Source organism: Babylonia areolata, chromosome 12 (genome assembly GCF_041734735.1).
Source record: "Babylonia areolata isolate BAREFJ2019XMU chromosome 12, ASM4173473v1, whole genome shotgun sequence".
Taxonomy (NCBI): domain Eukaryota; kingdom Metazoa; phylum Mollusca; class Gastropoda; order Neogastropoda; family Buccinidae; genus Babylonia; species Babylonia areolata.
In genome coordinates this window covers 23,371,786-23,385,767 of record NC_134887.1, presented here as the reverse complement: position 1 = coordinate 23,385,767, position 13,982 = coordinate 23,371,786, and the positions used below count along the sequence as shown (strand labels likewise).

Sequence of the window (13,982 nt, the reverse complement as noted above, 5' to 3'; positions counted from 1 at the left end):
ATCATACTTATCTGTAAACACCCCCCCTCCCCCCCCCAACCCAACAACCTCTGTGTCTATGACGAACATTTGTAAACATCTTTCAAAATATTAAAAACCAAATATACATGACAAACACTTGCACTTATCTCTTTTAAGACTCAATCAGCCCCTGGCCCAGACAAAGTTCGCTACTCGGACATCAAGGAACTATCGGAAGAAGATAGAAGCAAACTTTTCAATCTATATCAAAACAGTTTCCACAATGGACATGTGCTGGAGGACTGGACACACAGCTTCTTAAAACCCATACCAAAACCAGGAAAGGACCATCATCAGGTAAGCGGCTACTGGATCCTAACCATGCAAAACATTGCTGGAAAGCTCATGGAACACATGATAGCCAGGAAACTTGCAAGGGATCTTGAACACAGGCACATTCTCCCTTAAAATCAAGGTGGTTACAGAACAGGCAAGTCCACATGGGAAAATGCAGCTGCTTTTGCATACGAGGTGTATGAAGGATTTCAAAGGAAAGAAGAAACACTAGCAGTAGCAATCGACCTTGAAGATGCCTACAATAAAGTCCAGTTTGCACACCTCATAGAGCTGCTACTAAGGTATGGAGTAAGTTTGACAAGATGGATAGCAGCAGCGCTTCAGGAAAGAACCGTCGTCCTACGCCTTGGAGACTGGATGTCTGCACCTTCTGAACTATCCATGGGACTGCCACAAGGGTCTCCGCTCTCTCCTGTCCTCTACAATGTCTACACGAAGGGCCTTGCAGACTTAAACAACAATGGAATAGCTCGGGTGCTTACTCTTGCGGATGATGGCCTGGTCTTCAAAACTTCGAAAGATGCTCAGGAAAGAACTAAAGCCATCCAGAAACAACTAAACAATATTGCTCAATGGTGCAAAGACACAGGATCTTCCATCAATCCAGCGAAAGCCCAAACGTTGCTGTGCACCCTCAACAACAGAACCGCGAGCAAATCACCACCTTCTGTGTCATTTGATGGGATTCAGATCGAGAAAACTGAATGCCTACGCTACCTAGGAATACACTTCGACAGGATGCTGACCTTCAGAAAACATACGGAAAATACTGTTCTCAAATGCAAAAAGGGCCTTTCAGTCTTAAAGGCAATGGCAACCAAAGGTATTGAACAACGCCACCTCTTCCTGCTATACCAATCACTCGTCCTCAGTGTGATCGACTACGGACTTGGGCTAACAACACCGTCTCAAAGCAACCTCTTAAAATTAGAAAGAGTTCAAAATGAAGCTATGAGGCTGATCCTTGGAACAACAACAGACACGCCCACAGAAACCATGCGATACCTGCTTGACCTTCCTTCAATGCAGGCCAGAAACAAGTTAGAACAGGCCAAGACCTACTTCAAAGCATTAGAAAACCCTCAAAACCCACTGCATGACGCAGTCAAAGAACCAAAAGGCAGCCGTCTAGGACGAGGAAGATCATGGATGGGGCAAGCAGAAGACACAATCCAGCTAGTATGCCGACTACAAGACCTGAAAGAAACAAAAGAATAGGAGAAAAACCCCAAAAACCTCAACCATCTATTCAACACAGCCATTTCACCCACTCTAGGAAGACATTGTCGGGAATGGCCAGAGGGCAAAACTGATGCGGAAGTGAAGCTACTCATAGAAGAAAACAGTAAAGAAGAGGACATCATCATATACACAGATGGCTCAGTCACTAAAGACCAATCCGGTTGGGGATTCACTGCGAAACAAAATGGAAAAACAGGGAAGAGAATGCTGCCTACAAAGTCACAACCGCCAGCCTAACGATGGAAGTTGAAGCTGTGACACATGCCCTCCAGTGGCTATCGTCCATCCATACGCCCGGAAACCAACATGCCATGATTCTAACCGACTCAATGAACCTCATACAGAAAATTGAAAATGGAATGGGAAGCCCAGAGTGGCATAAGGCAATGCGCAACTTTCAGATTAAAAAACTCACATGGTCATACTGCCCGGGACATGCAGGAGTTAAGGGAAATGAGCGAGCTGACAGACTTGCTGGTAACGCAACACCAACGAGTGGCCTACATCTAGGAAAATCGGAAATCCTCAGAAAAGTCAAAGAATATCAAAAAGAACAGGTACAAGGCCATCACACTATCGATCGCCTCAAAGAAATAAAAGCAGAGAGAGGGAGCGGCCGTAAGTCTAACATGAAAGGTAGAGCACGATGCCTTGCAAATCAAACAAATATCGGCATCATTTCCAAACCAACATTGCGCAAATTTCTTCAAAACGGAACAGAGTCTCTGTGAGCTTTTCCAAATACAATAGACTGAGCAACACACTAGACGCCACGTTCTTGGCATCAGAGATCTTTTCCCATCCCTCTTGTGGCCAATCAGTGAAAGCCTCTGTGCGTGTGTGTATGTGTGTGTTTGCGTGTATGTGTGGGTCTGTGTTTTTGAGTGCGTTTGTGCATGCGTGAGAGTGTAAGTGTACACAAGTGTCAGGAGAGTTCTGTGCATGTGTGTGTGTGTGTGTGTGTGTGTGTGTGTGAGGGGGAGGTGGGGGTGCAGGGAGGAGGTAGGGTAGAGGATGAGGTATGTGAGTGTATGCATGCCTACACTGTGGGAGCAACAGGATATTGGAACGTATATATTATATATATATATCTTTGTATATATGTGTGTGGGGTTGGGGGTGGGAGATATGGGCGTGTGTGTGTGTCCTTGTACAAGTAAGCGTTCATCTGTGTGTGTGTGTGTGTGTGTGTGTGTGTGTCGTGGAAGCTGCGATACATAGACTAGAAATGAGTGTGTGGAGGAGGGGGGTAGAGGAGGTGCAGGGTAATGTGTGTGTGTGTGTGTGTGTGTGTGTGTGTGTTGGAGCTCATGTACGTTTATATGTATTTGACTGTGCTTTCATATCTGTGAAACTGCGTGTTTTGTGCATATCTGTTATGCATGTGTGGGTGTATGTGTGAATGTGTGTCTTCATGTTTTACATTTATTTGCTTATTTATCATCATTGTTGTCTTATTTATTTAATTATTTATTTATGATTATTATTATTATTATTTTATTATTATTTTCATTACTACTACCTTTTTTTATATATATATATCATAATTATTATTTATTTATGTAAGCTTATATATATATATATTTTTTTTTTTTCCCCTCAAGGCCTGACTAAGCGCGTTGGGTTACGCTGCTGGTCAGGCATCTGCTTGGCAGATGTGGTGTAGCGTATATGGATTTGTCCGAACGCAGTGACGCCTCCTTGAGCAACTGAAACTAAAACTGAAACTCAATGAGAGCAATGACAAAACCCATTGAAATAACTGAAAATAAAATGGTCTATGCCTGAAAGTGTTTATAAAAGGAAAAAGAGAGGATACCAGAACAGAAACTGAAAGGAGAAGAGACCTGTTTATGATTGTTCTTACCTTTGACTGTGATGGGAGTGAGGTAGTGGCTGGTGCAGGGAGCTTCTCTCTCTCCCGAAATGGTAACAGCATAGGACTTGGTAACAATGACTGTAAAGGCAACACCCAGTTAGCATTCAGCATGGTTTTTACACTCACTTTCAGCATGGCATGGACACTCCTCTCTCTCTGTTTCTCTGTTATCTCCTCTTCTCTCTCACATTCATTCATTCAAGCAGAAGAATAGTTTCAGTTGCTGACATGGCTAAATAAAACACGAGTCACAAGGAAAACCACACAAATCATAAGCAATAATGTATAAAATAATGAGACGGCTAATAGCTGAATTATTTCTCTGATAATGAGCTTCATTGGCTTTCCAACTGTGGAACAGCTGTCAACTGATTTTTCCTCCTTTAACCCGTCCAAGCCTAAACAGAGGACTGTATCCATAAGGCTGCACAGAATCTGTTCTGTTTTAATATGTATGCATGTACAAGGTCCTTGCTAAAACTGGCTAGCATAGTATGGGGCATTTGCCAGTTAAACTAAGTCATTTATAACAACAGATATGAGGTTGAATGTAACATGACAGAAAGACAGACAGTGAAACAAAGACAGAATTTGAAAAAATGATAACATAATGCTATTTGTTAGTATGCAGATGAGACAACGTCAAACAGCACTGACAGAAGACAGGATGGATACAAAAAAAGAGGGAGAGAAAGCAGCAGTGTGAAGTGACAGCGAAGGCAGACAGTATGTTGGGTGATCAACAAAGGTCACAAGTATCAGTACACGCTGTACAGTACCTGCCCGATGCTGGCAAACCAACCACAATGACCCACAGTCACTCCACTGAATAGCATTAGCCACATTCCCCTCTGTGTTCACTGTGCTCACAATGCCAGAATGTGCACATGGGATTTTTCCCTGTATTTCTCTCAATTTGCCTTCTCTTCTCTTGAATCCATTAACACTCAGAAAAATCATACAAAACTTACAGTCATCAGTACTCACATAATAAAAACACAATGTCTATATTTAATATGATAAAAATGAAAGAGACACTGCTTTTCCCATTCTTGGAAGAGGTACGGTGGCTACATGTTTCAAAGTTATTCTTTGGGTGTATAATTTTTTCCATTTTCTGGAATTGAAACATGCAGATTACCTGGTGATATCAAACCGATTAAACTTGCATCTTAGAAAACTAAGAATGCTGTGCAGCAAATGTACGGCAATGAGTGCAATGTGACATGTAACATTTTCACAAGCAGCCTTTCATGAAGAGTTTGTAAAGAGGGGATGGAGGAAGCAGTAAGGGAGAGAGGAGCGACAACATGCAAGGAGTACTTTTTGGGGTAGGCCAGCATCGTGCAGTCGTCCTGGCACTGGCCCAATGTTGGAGATGGTGGATACCTTGGGCTGGAAGGCCCCTTGCAGACTGGAACTCAGGGCCCCCGCTGGCCCAGGCAGCAGGGAGGCAAATGCCGGACTGTAGCCAGGCAGCAACTGCCAACATACCACACACTCCTGTTGCCTCCCCACATCCACAGAAACCAGAATATGAATTGTATTTTGTTAATACAGGATTTTTCATAAACATTCTGATGCATATTATACATTGATGAACCTCCCATCTGTTACTGCTGTCAAACAAGGCCAGACACAGGGGTGAAAAATCAAAAACATGACATTTCATTTGAGGTTTTTGCAGAACATGACATGGGAACATATGTTCTTTAACACTGTAAACTTGTTTTTGCAGGAAAATGTTGAAAAAACAATAATTAAAGATAACAATTCAATCTGTTTCAGTGATTTTTGTCCAGTTTGCTCAAAAATGCAATAGTTTTGACCCTTGCAACACAGAAGCAAACATAAAATCCTATATAGATGGCAGAAAGCTCTGATTCTCTGCCGTTCAGACATTTGTATGTCATAGGCACAATAAAGACCAAATTAAGAGAAGCAACCAGTTTTGATCCAAAAATTTCATTTAAAAATGGCTGAAAATAGTAGCAATACCGATGCAAGGCTGGATCTGACCAACCAGCAACTGCACTTACAATGACATCAACCCACAATGCTCTGCAAAACAATGGCAACCATGCAAACAAACCCGCCTGATTCAATCACCAGTGACAGAATTCATCGGATTTGCGCCTTTTCTTGACCTTCATACTTTTTGTCATCAATTACGATGCCTCATCCCAGGAAGAAGTCTAAGCAACTTGTCTATACTTGTAGAATGAAGAACGCAATGAAAACTAGTGAAACAGAATGCCAGGCGGAGAAAGTTGAACACTGACATGACGTGTGTCAAAACAGAAGACTGAACTGTTGGCTGATGGCCAAATTGAAAAGATCAGCAAAACCAGGCATGAACTCAAGTTTTTCAGATCCAGAGAATCACATCTGATGTTCTGTGTTCTGACTGTGGAGGAATTGGGTTGTCATTGACCATCTGTCAGTAACAATTCATGGATTTCACTTCGAAGCTGTAGTGCTCAGTGTGAATGTGTTTTTCTCACCATGCCTTGGTGATAGTGACAACAAAAAACATCAACAACAAAACAAACAAAAAACCAACTTAGAATCATAATGTATATGGTTACGTTCAGCCAAGAGTTTGGAAACAGCATGCTACTTTGGAATTCTATGGATCAGTTATGGGGATACTAGCAATGCAACTGAGTACTTATCAAGACCATGACCAAAATGTCACAAATGAGTCTTTTTTTCCATCTGTGTGTGTGTGTGTGTGCACGTGTGCATGCACATGCACTCGTGCTTGCGCACTCGTATTGTTTGCGTGTGTGTGTGCACTCGTTTGTGTGTGTGAAAGAGAAGAAGAAGAAGAAGACGGCGACAAAGGAGAGAGAGAGAGAGAGTGCGCTCCCATATTTTGTTACTTGTGTAAGTCTGTGTGTGTGTGTGTGGTTGTGCAAGTGTTTGTTATATTTGTGAGTGTCACTGTGAATGTGTGTGTGTGTGTGTGTGTGTGTGTGTGTGTCTTCTATCAAAGGATAGTGAAAGTGTGCACATGCAAGGGTGCGCACTTGTATGTGTGTACCACTGTGTAGATATACATGTAGGCATGTGTTACATTTTTGTGTATCACTGTGAATGCATGTGTGTCTTCTCTCAAAGGAGAAGGAGAGAGAGAGAGAGAGAGAGAGAGAGAGAGAGAGATGCAGTGTCATTTGCTTTACTTGGCTGTAATTATGTACATTACGGTTGTTTGTCCTGTGTCATTGTCTTGTTCATTCATGATCCAAGCGCTTTTTCTTCTTATTGTCTTAGTACCGGTTATGTAGATGTTTCAGTTTATTAACACTAACAGTTTGCATGGGTTTTTTTTTCTCTTCTTTTTAACAGCTGCTAGGAAGGAAGCTGAGAGGAGCTGCTACAACATTCAACTGATGCCATCCACCAGGTTTACGCAGACACTGGTTCCAGTTTGTGGGAGGTTGTTGATGGCCATCCATCCTACCCACACAATGACATTTCTGTCACCTGTGATGGCATTAGGCAGAACATGGAGGTACCCAGAACACTAATGAATGCCTGAATACCACCATCTAGGGGTGGTGTCCCAAGACTTCTTTCATGGGTGTGTGCTAGTTACATGGTTCCTAGACAAGAGCTGGGTGCACCTTCAGTGAAGGAACTACAACAGAGATATTTAGAATCATGAGAGAAAACATTATGTGGGTGTTTCTCACATCACGCTGGAGCTCCTGACCAATAGAGACCAATGACAGATGAGCCAGGCTAGGCTAATGCTGTCAACCCTGCCGAGGAAATGTGAGCATCGCAAGGCCTACTAAACCAAGTGTCGACACATTACCTGCAAGAAAGAAAGGAACCAAGGTGATGTGTTTGGTGCTGGTGATCACTGACTTTGAAATAAGTGTTGATATTATTAGTATTTTCTTGATTTCATACATATCAATGCACTGCACTACAAGAAGTAAGAAGCAAACAGAAATTAAGCAAAACAATATAGCTGGTATTGCTGTTTCATCATATGAGACAGAAATACAAACTGGTATTTGGACTAAAATTTGTGGACCTGATATTGATTCTGACTTATAATTTGGCCTCTGAAATGCTGTACACTAATGTTGGGATACTAAATTATAGCTAGGACAACTTTCAGCAACAATTATCAGTTTTGATTTATGGTGTTGCATGTTTCTTTTTCTTTCCATTTCTCAGTTTCTGTCCCCCTCCCCCCTCCTTCCCCCCACGCCATTATTTGCCTCCTCAAACAAAACAAAACCTTTCTCAGAAATTAGTAACAGCACTAAAATGCTATCAGGTGCATTTTGTGAGAAATCACTATCAAAACCTTCTTAGTGTATAAATTTGCTGACATTTTCATTGACATATTCCCAAAATTCACAGAAAATCACACACACAACTTGCACACTGTAAGTCACCTAAGCAAACAGAATCAAAATATTTCCATTTTTTCAAGGTTTTGTCCTTTCAAAATGTGTTGTTTGGTGGCCATTTGAATGCTTTCCATAGCAACTGCAAGTCATATTACAGAGTTAAGAATATTTTTCTGCTTCCCAAGTCACAAATTTTGCATTCAGACCATCAGAATATATCAAAATAAAAAATTATTTCTATCAACTTGAACCCCCTTAATCTGCCAGTTCTGTTGTCAGGGCAAAATAGTCCATAAGCCAATTAAAGCCTGCCTTTATTTGACACTGTAATGAAAGCATGTCAGAAAACAAAAATGTGCTTTCAAAACAAAGAAAAAGAAAGAAAATCAAACTGAAACTCACCCCTGGTCTATACAGTCCCGCCTCAAATGGTGACTTTGGAACTTTGTCAAACTGAAAAATACCCCAACATGTCCCAACTGTCAATAATCTATAGTGGTGAAAATGGATAATGTCAGATTAAATGGCCTGATAGTTCACAATAGTTGTTCATCGGTGCAACAATGTTTTCATTACTGACACAGATACGGTCAGTAAATAATTCCCTCACAAAACCAGTGACAAAAAGAAGGAAGGAAACACTTCTCAATCAGTGTTACACTGGCCAGCAGTCACACAACATAAGGGTTACACTCAGCCCTGGGTAGAAAACGACTACAAGCCTTTGTAGTGCACATGCTACTTCAGACAGGCGTATGAAGCTTGTGTTTGCCAATGATAGTTGTATGTGTTTGTTCAATCATTCTTTTGTTTAGTGTGTGTGTGTGTGTGTGTGTGTGTGTGTGTGTGTGTGTGTGTGTGTTTGCTGTTAATGCTGAGGGTCAGACTTAATTGCTATTCACAAAGACTTTGCAATATAGGATCAAGAACAACAAATATTACCACAACAGTAGCATGCCAACTTGAACAGGGAGGAATGAAAAGCTACAACTATCTGAATGTAAAACAGAAGTTGTCAGTCTGTTTCATGGACTCACCAGGTGTGGGGGTGGAGTGGGCACGAGGGAGGAGGGCTGGCCCAGCCCATTGTAGGTGTTGTGCTGGTGCATGTGTTGGTGGTTGTGCAGGTGCTGATGAGTGTCACTGGCTGAACGCAAGAAAGGAGAAGGGGGCAGTGGGCCTGACTCTGCCCCGCGGTGTGCCAACAGTCGGTTGTTCAGATCCTGGTGGAGGTAATCTTGTCCTACAACAGAACAGAATCTATCCTCACACTGCCTGCAAACAGAACTTGCAATACTGTAACTTCCTGGCTTACCTTTTTCCCCCCCAATCCTTTCTTTATTTTATTTATTTACATTATCAACATATCCTGCATTCAATTGTATTTTCTAATTTTTCTCACTTCCAGTTCCACTGTCAATTACATTTGTTTCTTTGTGGTTCTTCTTCTTCTGTCCAACTATGGATTTGTCCAAACGCAGTGTCGCCTCCTTGAGCTACTGAAACTGAACTGTCCAACTCCAGTGTCAACTGTTCATGTTTTATCTCTTTCACGTTGTCAAGTTCTCAGAAGGACTGCAAAGTGAGCTTCAAACTCTGAATTCTCAGGGTTCAAAAAGACATAATATTTACTAAAACATCCACAACACTCTTTCAGACAAAGATATATTTACTCAAAAATCCTGAACTCTCCCTTCTTTCTTTCCTAAATCCATTTAACTCATAAAGACATGACTTACCAATATGCATACAGCACTGACACAGTCCACCTGAACAACAACCACAGCATTCATGTTCCCTACACAGACCTATAAAACTTGTGATCAAGCTACCCCCTACCCCTGCATTTTTCTGTGACCCAGCTGTTGCCCTTCCAAGCACTACACAAAAGTGGCCCTTCTGCTGCTTGGCATGCAACTTTGCACAACAATGGGGATCAGTGATCACACCCCTGCTATGTAGGGTTCCACTTTCCAGGTTTTCATCTTGCATGCTTTGTGTTGTTCAAGCTGACTTTGTCAAAGACAACCTGTGTGAATTAATCCTACAAACAATACTTATACAACCTGAGCCCATTATACAGTCAGTGGTTCATACACAATGTGTTCACTGACAAAACCATGTCAGTCCTCCCAGACATGTTCCAAACCATTGGCTGACAAAACCATACCAGTCCTCACATACATGTCTCAAACCATTGGCTGACAAAACCATACCAGTCCTCACATACATGTCTCAAACCATTGGCTGACAAAACCATACCAGTCCTCACATACATGTCTCAAACCATTGGCTGACAAAACCATACCAGTCCTCACATACATGTCTCAAACCATTGGCTGACAAAACCATACCAATTACAGTTACATAATAATTGTGAAAGAGCCTTCCAAACAGCATGAAAGCTGAAAATGACCATATTTAATGATCATCACAGGATCTATCTGAAAATAATTGAATAAATACAGAGATAGTGACAGAAATGTAGTCCTAAAGGTTTTACACTTTCTTTTTATCTGGTGTGATGTTCCAAAATGCTCTATTCTGCATGTTTCATTTCAACACTGGGGGTTTATATACTTTAATTTCAATGCTCAGGGTTGATAACTTGAATTACTCATGTCAGTCTGCTTACTGCTCTGGTCACAGCACTAAGACAGCCCTCCTCAAAATTGCTAACAATTTATTACCTTCTCTTGACAACAATGGAATATCAGTTCTCTCTCTCCTTGTTTTTTCAGCCGCATCTGATACTATTGATCATCAGATTCTCCTCAACCGTCTGAATCGCACTTTTGGAATCTGCGATCCTGCTCTCTTGTGGTTCCACTATCTGTCTGACCGGTTCAATGTTGTTTCTGTTCGAGTTAATTCATGTTCCCCTTCCGACATACAGCGGCACCGACATTCCTCTTTCTTCTTCCATCCTCAATGACCAGTCTCTTTCCTATCAGCAGCATGCTGCCCACACCCCTGCTAATAATGCAAATTGTGCTACTCTAATAAATTTCAAAGAATTGCATCAATTCATCATCTCCTCACTGAAGATTCAACAAAAACTCTCCTCTGTGCCTTTGTGCTGTCCCACCTGGATGTAAGTGTGATTCCCTTCTTGCCAGTTCCAGCTACCTCAATGCTAGACTTCAGAAAGTCCAGAACCATGCTGCTCGTCTTGTCTTTCGTTCTTCTAAATTTGATCACGTCTCTCCTCTCCTTCATTCTTTACACTGGTTCCAGTACAACAAAGAATTACTTACAAAATCGTCTCTCTTTGTTTCAAGTCCATTGAGGCTACTGGTCCACAGTATCTTTCCATATCCTCATGCCAACTCTACTCTTCTTCTGACACCGCCTCTTTAGGATCCCAACCATTCATACTAACATGTATAGTCTTCTTCTTCTTCTTCTTCTGGGTTCGTGGGCTTCAACTCCCACATTCACTCGTATATACTCGAGTGGGATTTTACGTGTATGACCGTTTTTACCCCGCCATGTAGGCAGCCATACTCCGTTTTCGGGGGTGTGCATGCTGGGTATGTTCTTGTTTCCATAACCCACCGAACGCCGACATGGATTACAGGATCTTTAACGTGCGTATTTGATCTTATGCTTGCGCATACACATGAAGGGGGTTCAAGCACTGGCAGGTCTGCACATATGTTGACCTGGGAGATCGTAAAAATCTCCACCCTTTACCCACCAGGCGCCGTCACCGTGATTCGAACCCGAGACCCTCAGATCGAAAGTCCAACGCTTTAACCATTTGGCTATGGCGCCCGTCACATGTATAGCCAACACACTTTTTCTTACCAAACCCCAATCTGTGGAATCAACTTCCTCTGCCTCTCTGTTACTCATCTTCACTGCAGTATTTTAAATCCACTCTGAAGACTCACCTTTTCCCCTCCTGAATAGCACTACACATCTTACCCTTTCCAGTATCGTGAACTAAATGATCATCAGTGAATGAGCGAGTGCTTAGTAACAGAATCTGTAGGATGTATGTGAAAAAAATTCTTTATTGTGTACTATTTATCATTGTGCACTAAACTTGTGTGCACACATGTCCGCATGTGTGTGTGTGTGTAATCGAAGGAGTAATCATAAGCTGGAAATAGAAACAGGGAGACACAAAGGCATACCACGAGAGTTACGGTTTTGTAAGGTTTGTTTGTAACATGTCTGTGATTGGTGATGAGTTTCATTTTATAATGGAATGTCCCAATTATGATCAGTTACGAAATAGATATGTTCCTAAAAAATATTTGTCTCCAAAATCGGTTTTTAATTTTTGTAATATGCTCAAAGGAGGCAAAAAAGTCATTTTAACTGTAAGTAAGATGATTAGATTTGCAAATGTTGCCTAGTTATACTTTTGGAGTTAAAAGACATTTGTGTTTTCTCAACTTTTATGTGACATTGTTGTGTATTTGGAAATGTTTGTTCTGGGCACGAAAAGATTATTTTGCAGTAATCCTCCATACTCCAATAGGAGTGAAAGGATAATTAAAACTTGAAACTTGTGTGTGTGTGTGTGTGTGTGTGTGTGTGTGTGTGTGTGTGTGTGTGTGTGTGTATAATTCAATCTGTTAATAATTCAATCTGTTAACAATTCAATCTATTAATAATTCAATCTATTATTGTTGTTATTATTATCATTATTGTTATCATTAATATTGTTAGATCATTTTTTTAAGTATCACAGTAGTATTCTTCATTTCTGTTAACAATTCATCAATCTCTTCATGTCTGCTTAATTCAACTTATCACTAATACTTCAGTAAAGAAGAAGAAAGCTGAATTTGGAACAACAGGTAAAGCTGAACATAAATCATGCTACCATGACACCAATTAACAAGGGGCAAAGCCTTCATGGCTCACATGATTCCTGCTGCACAACACAAAACTGAAAACGTTGATGGCTTTGGGGGAGCTGTGTGTGGGTTGGTTAACAGAACAAAATGACCAAAATCATATTTTTGCTCACCACCAGAAATGAATGTTTGTTGAACCAAAAGTTGTGTTGTGGAAATTTCACTGTTTTATAATAATAATAACACTAATGGTATTTATAAAGCGCTTTATAATAAGAAGATCTATCAAAGTTTCAAACTGCCCCTGTCTTCATCATGACTTTTTTTTCTCTTTAAAAAATGACAGAAACTGACCGCTATTAGTATTCTTTTAAAAAACATGAATATGTGCATGCATGGTGCAGCTTGAAACTTTTTAACCAGTTTAGTGTAAAAAAAAAAAAAAAAAAAAAAAAAAAAAAAAAAGTTCTTTTCCTTTGCCAGGGAATTTTGAGAATGGGTAATAAAAAAAATCTAGTACAAAATCTATGGAAGATACAGAAAAACATTTTTTGTGAAGGAAAATGACGCATCTCAGCTTTTTCCCCATTTAGTTTGATTGTAGATAACTGTTCAGGTATTTGAATGGATATAATAATTTTTGCGCAACAAAAAAGTATATTTCCATCTCCATATGATGACATCCATAAAGAAAACATGCAAAATACAGCTAGAAATAGCATGTGTATTGTCAGATTATACCTACAGAAGAAATTAAAACAGGCCATGTTAAGAAAAACAAATCACAACTCTTGCCACCTCTTCAAACAAGTCAACCATCTGATTTAGTGACAAAAAGTGTTAAAAAAACAACAACAAAAAAACAAAAAAAAACACAAAAAAACACCTGTTTCATATCCAGTACATGTTTAACCCTGCATTTCATGAAAATCGTGGACACTGGTGGTTGTCTGTTTCCTGCAGTATCCACTGGCCTCTAGCTGGCATTCAACCTATTGTCTTACATCACTCCTCTCCCTCTCCTCCTCCTCTTCCAACACTTGCTGCACATATTCTATCAGTCACAGCCACTTGTTCAAAAATGGCGTCTGATTGGATAGACGGTAGACAGACTGAATTACCATCAAATGGGCTGTCAGTTTTATCACTGTCGTCATTCACCTTTGTGTTCAAAGCAATCAGACAAGAGAGAACCTTCTTCATCGCTGTAGCTGTCCATAATCACAAGCACAGCTTTCCAAATTATGTAAATCCACTGACTGTGACCACTCCCTTTACTGGACGCTGTAGCTGTCCATGATCACAAGCACAGCTTTCAAAATTATGTAAATCCACTGACTGTGACCACTCCCTTTA

The 13,982-nt window shown here is 40.7% G+C and overlaps 1 protein-coding gene across 5 annotated transcripts in view; it reads right to left on the bottom strand.

The window, feature by feature from the left end:
* LOC143288459 (uncharacterized) overlaps positions 1 to 13,982 on the bottom strand; it is a 260,746-nt gene that overhangs the window by 35,255 nt on the left and 211,509 nt on the right. For 3 of the 5 annotated variants that reach the window (XM_076596974.1, XM_076596975.1, XM_076596976.1), the window contains exons 9-12: positions 8,850 to 9,055; positions 8,215 to 8,265; positions 4,763 to 4,921; positions 3,428 to 3,517 (exon numbers count right to left, since the gene is read on the bottom strand). In XM_076596974.1, the coding sequence (XP_076453089.1) occupies positions 3,428 to 3,517; positions 4,763 to 4,921; positions 8,215 to 8,265; positions 8,850 to 9,055 (506 nt within the window). The remainder of the gene's footprint in view (positions 1 to 3,427; positions 3,518 to 4,762; positions 4,922 to 8,214; positions 8,266 to 8,849; positions 9,056 to 13,982) is intronic. The other 2 variants (XM_076596978.1, XM_076596977.1) reach the window with 2 other exon arrangements.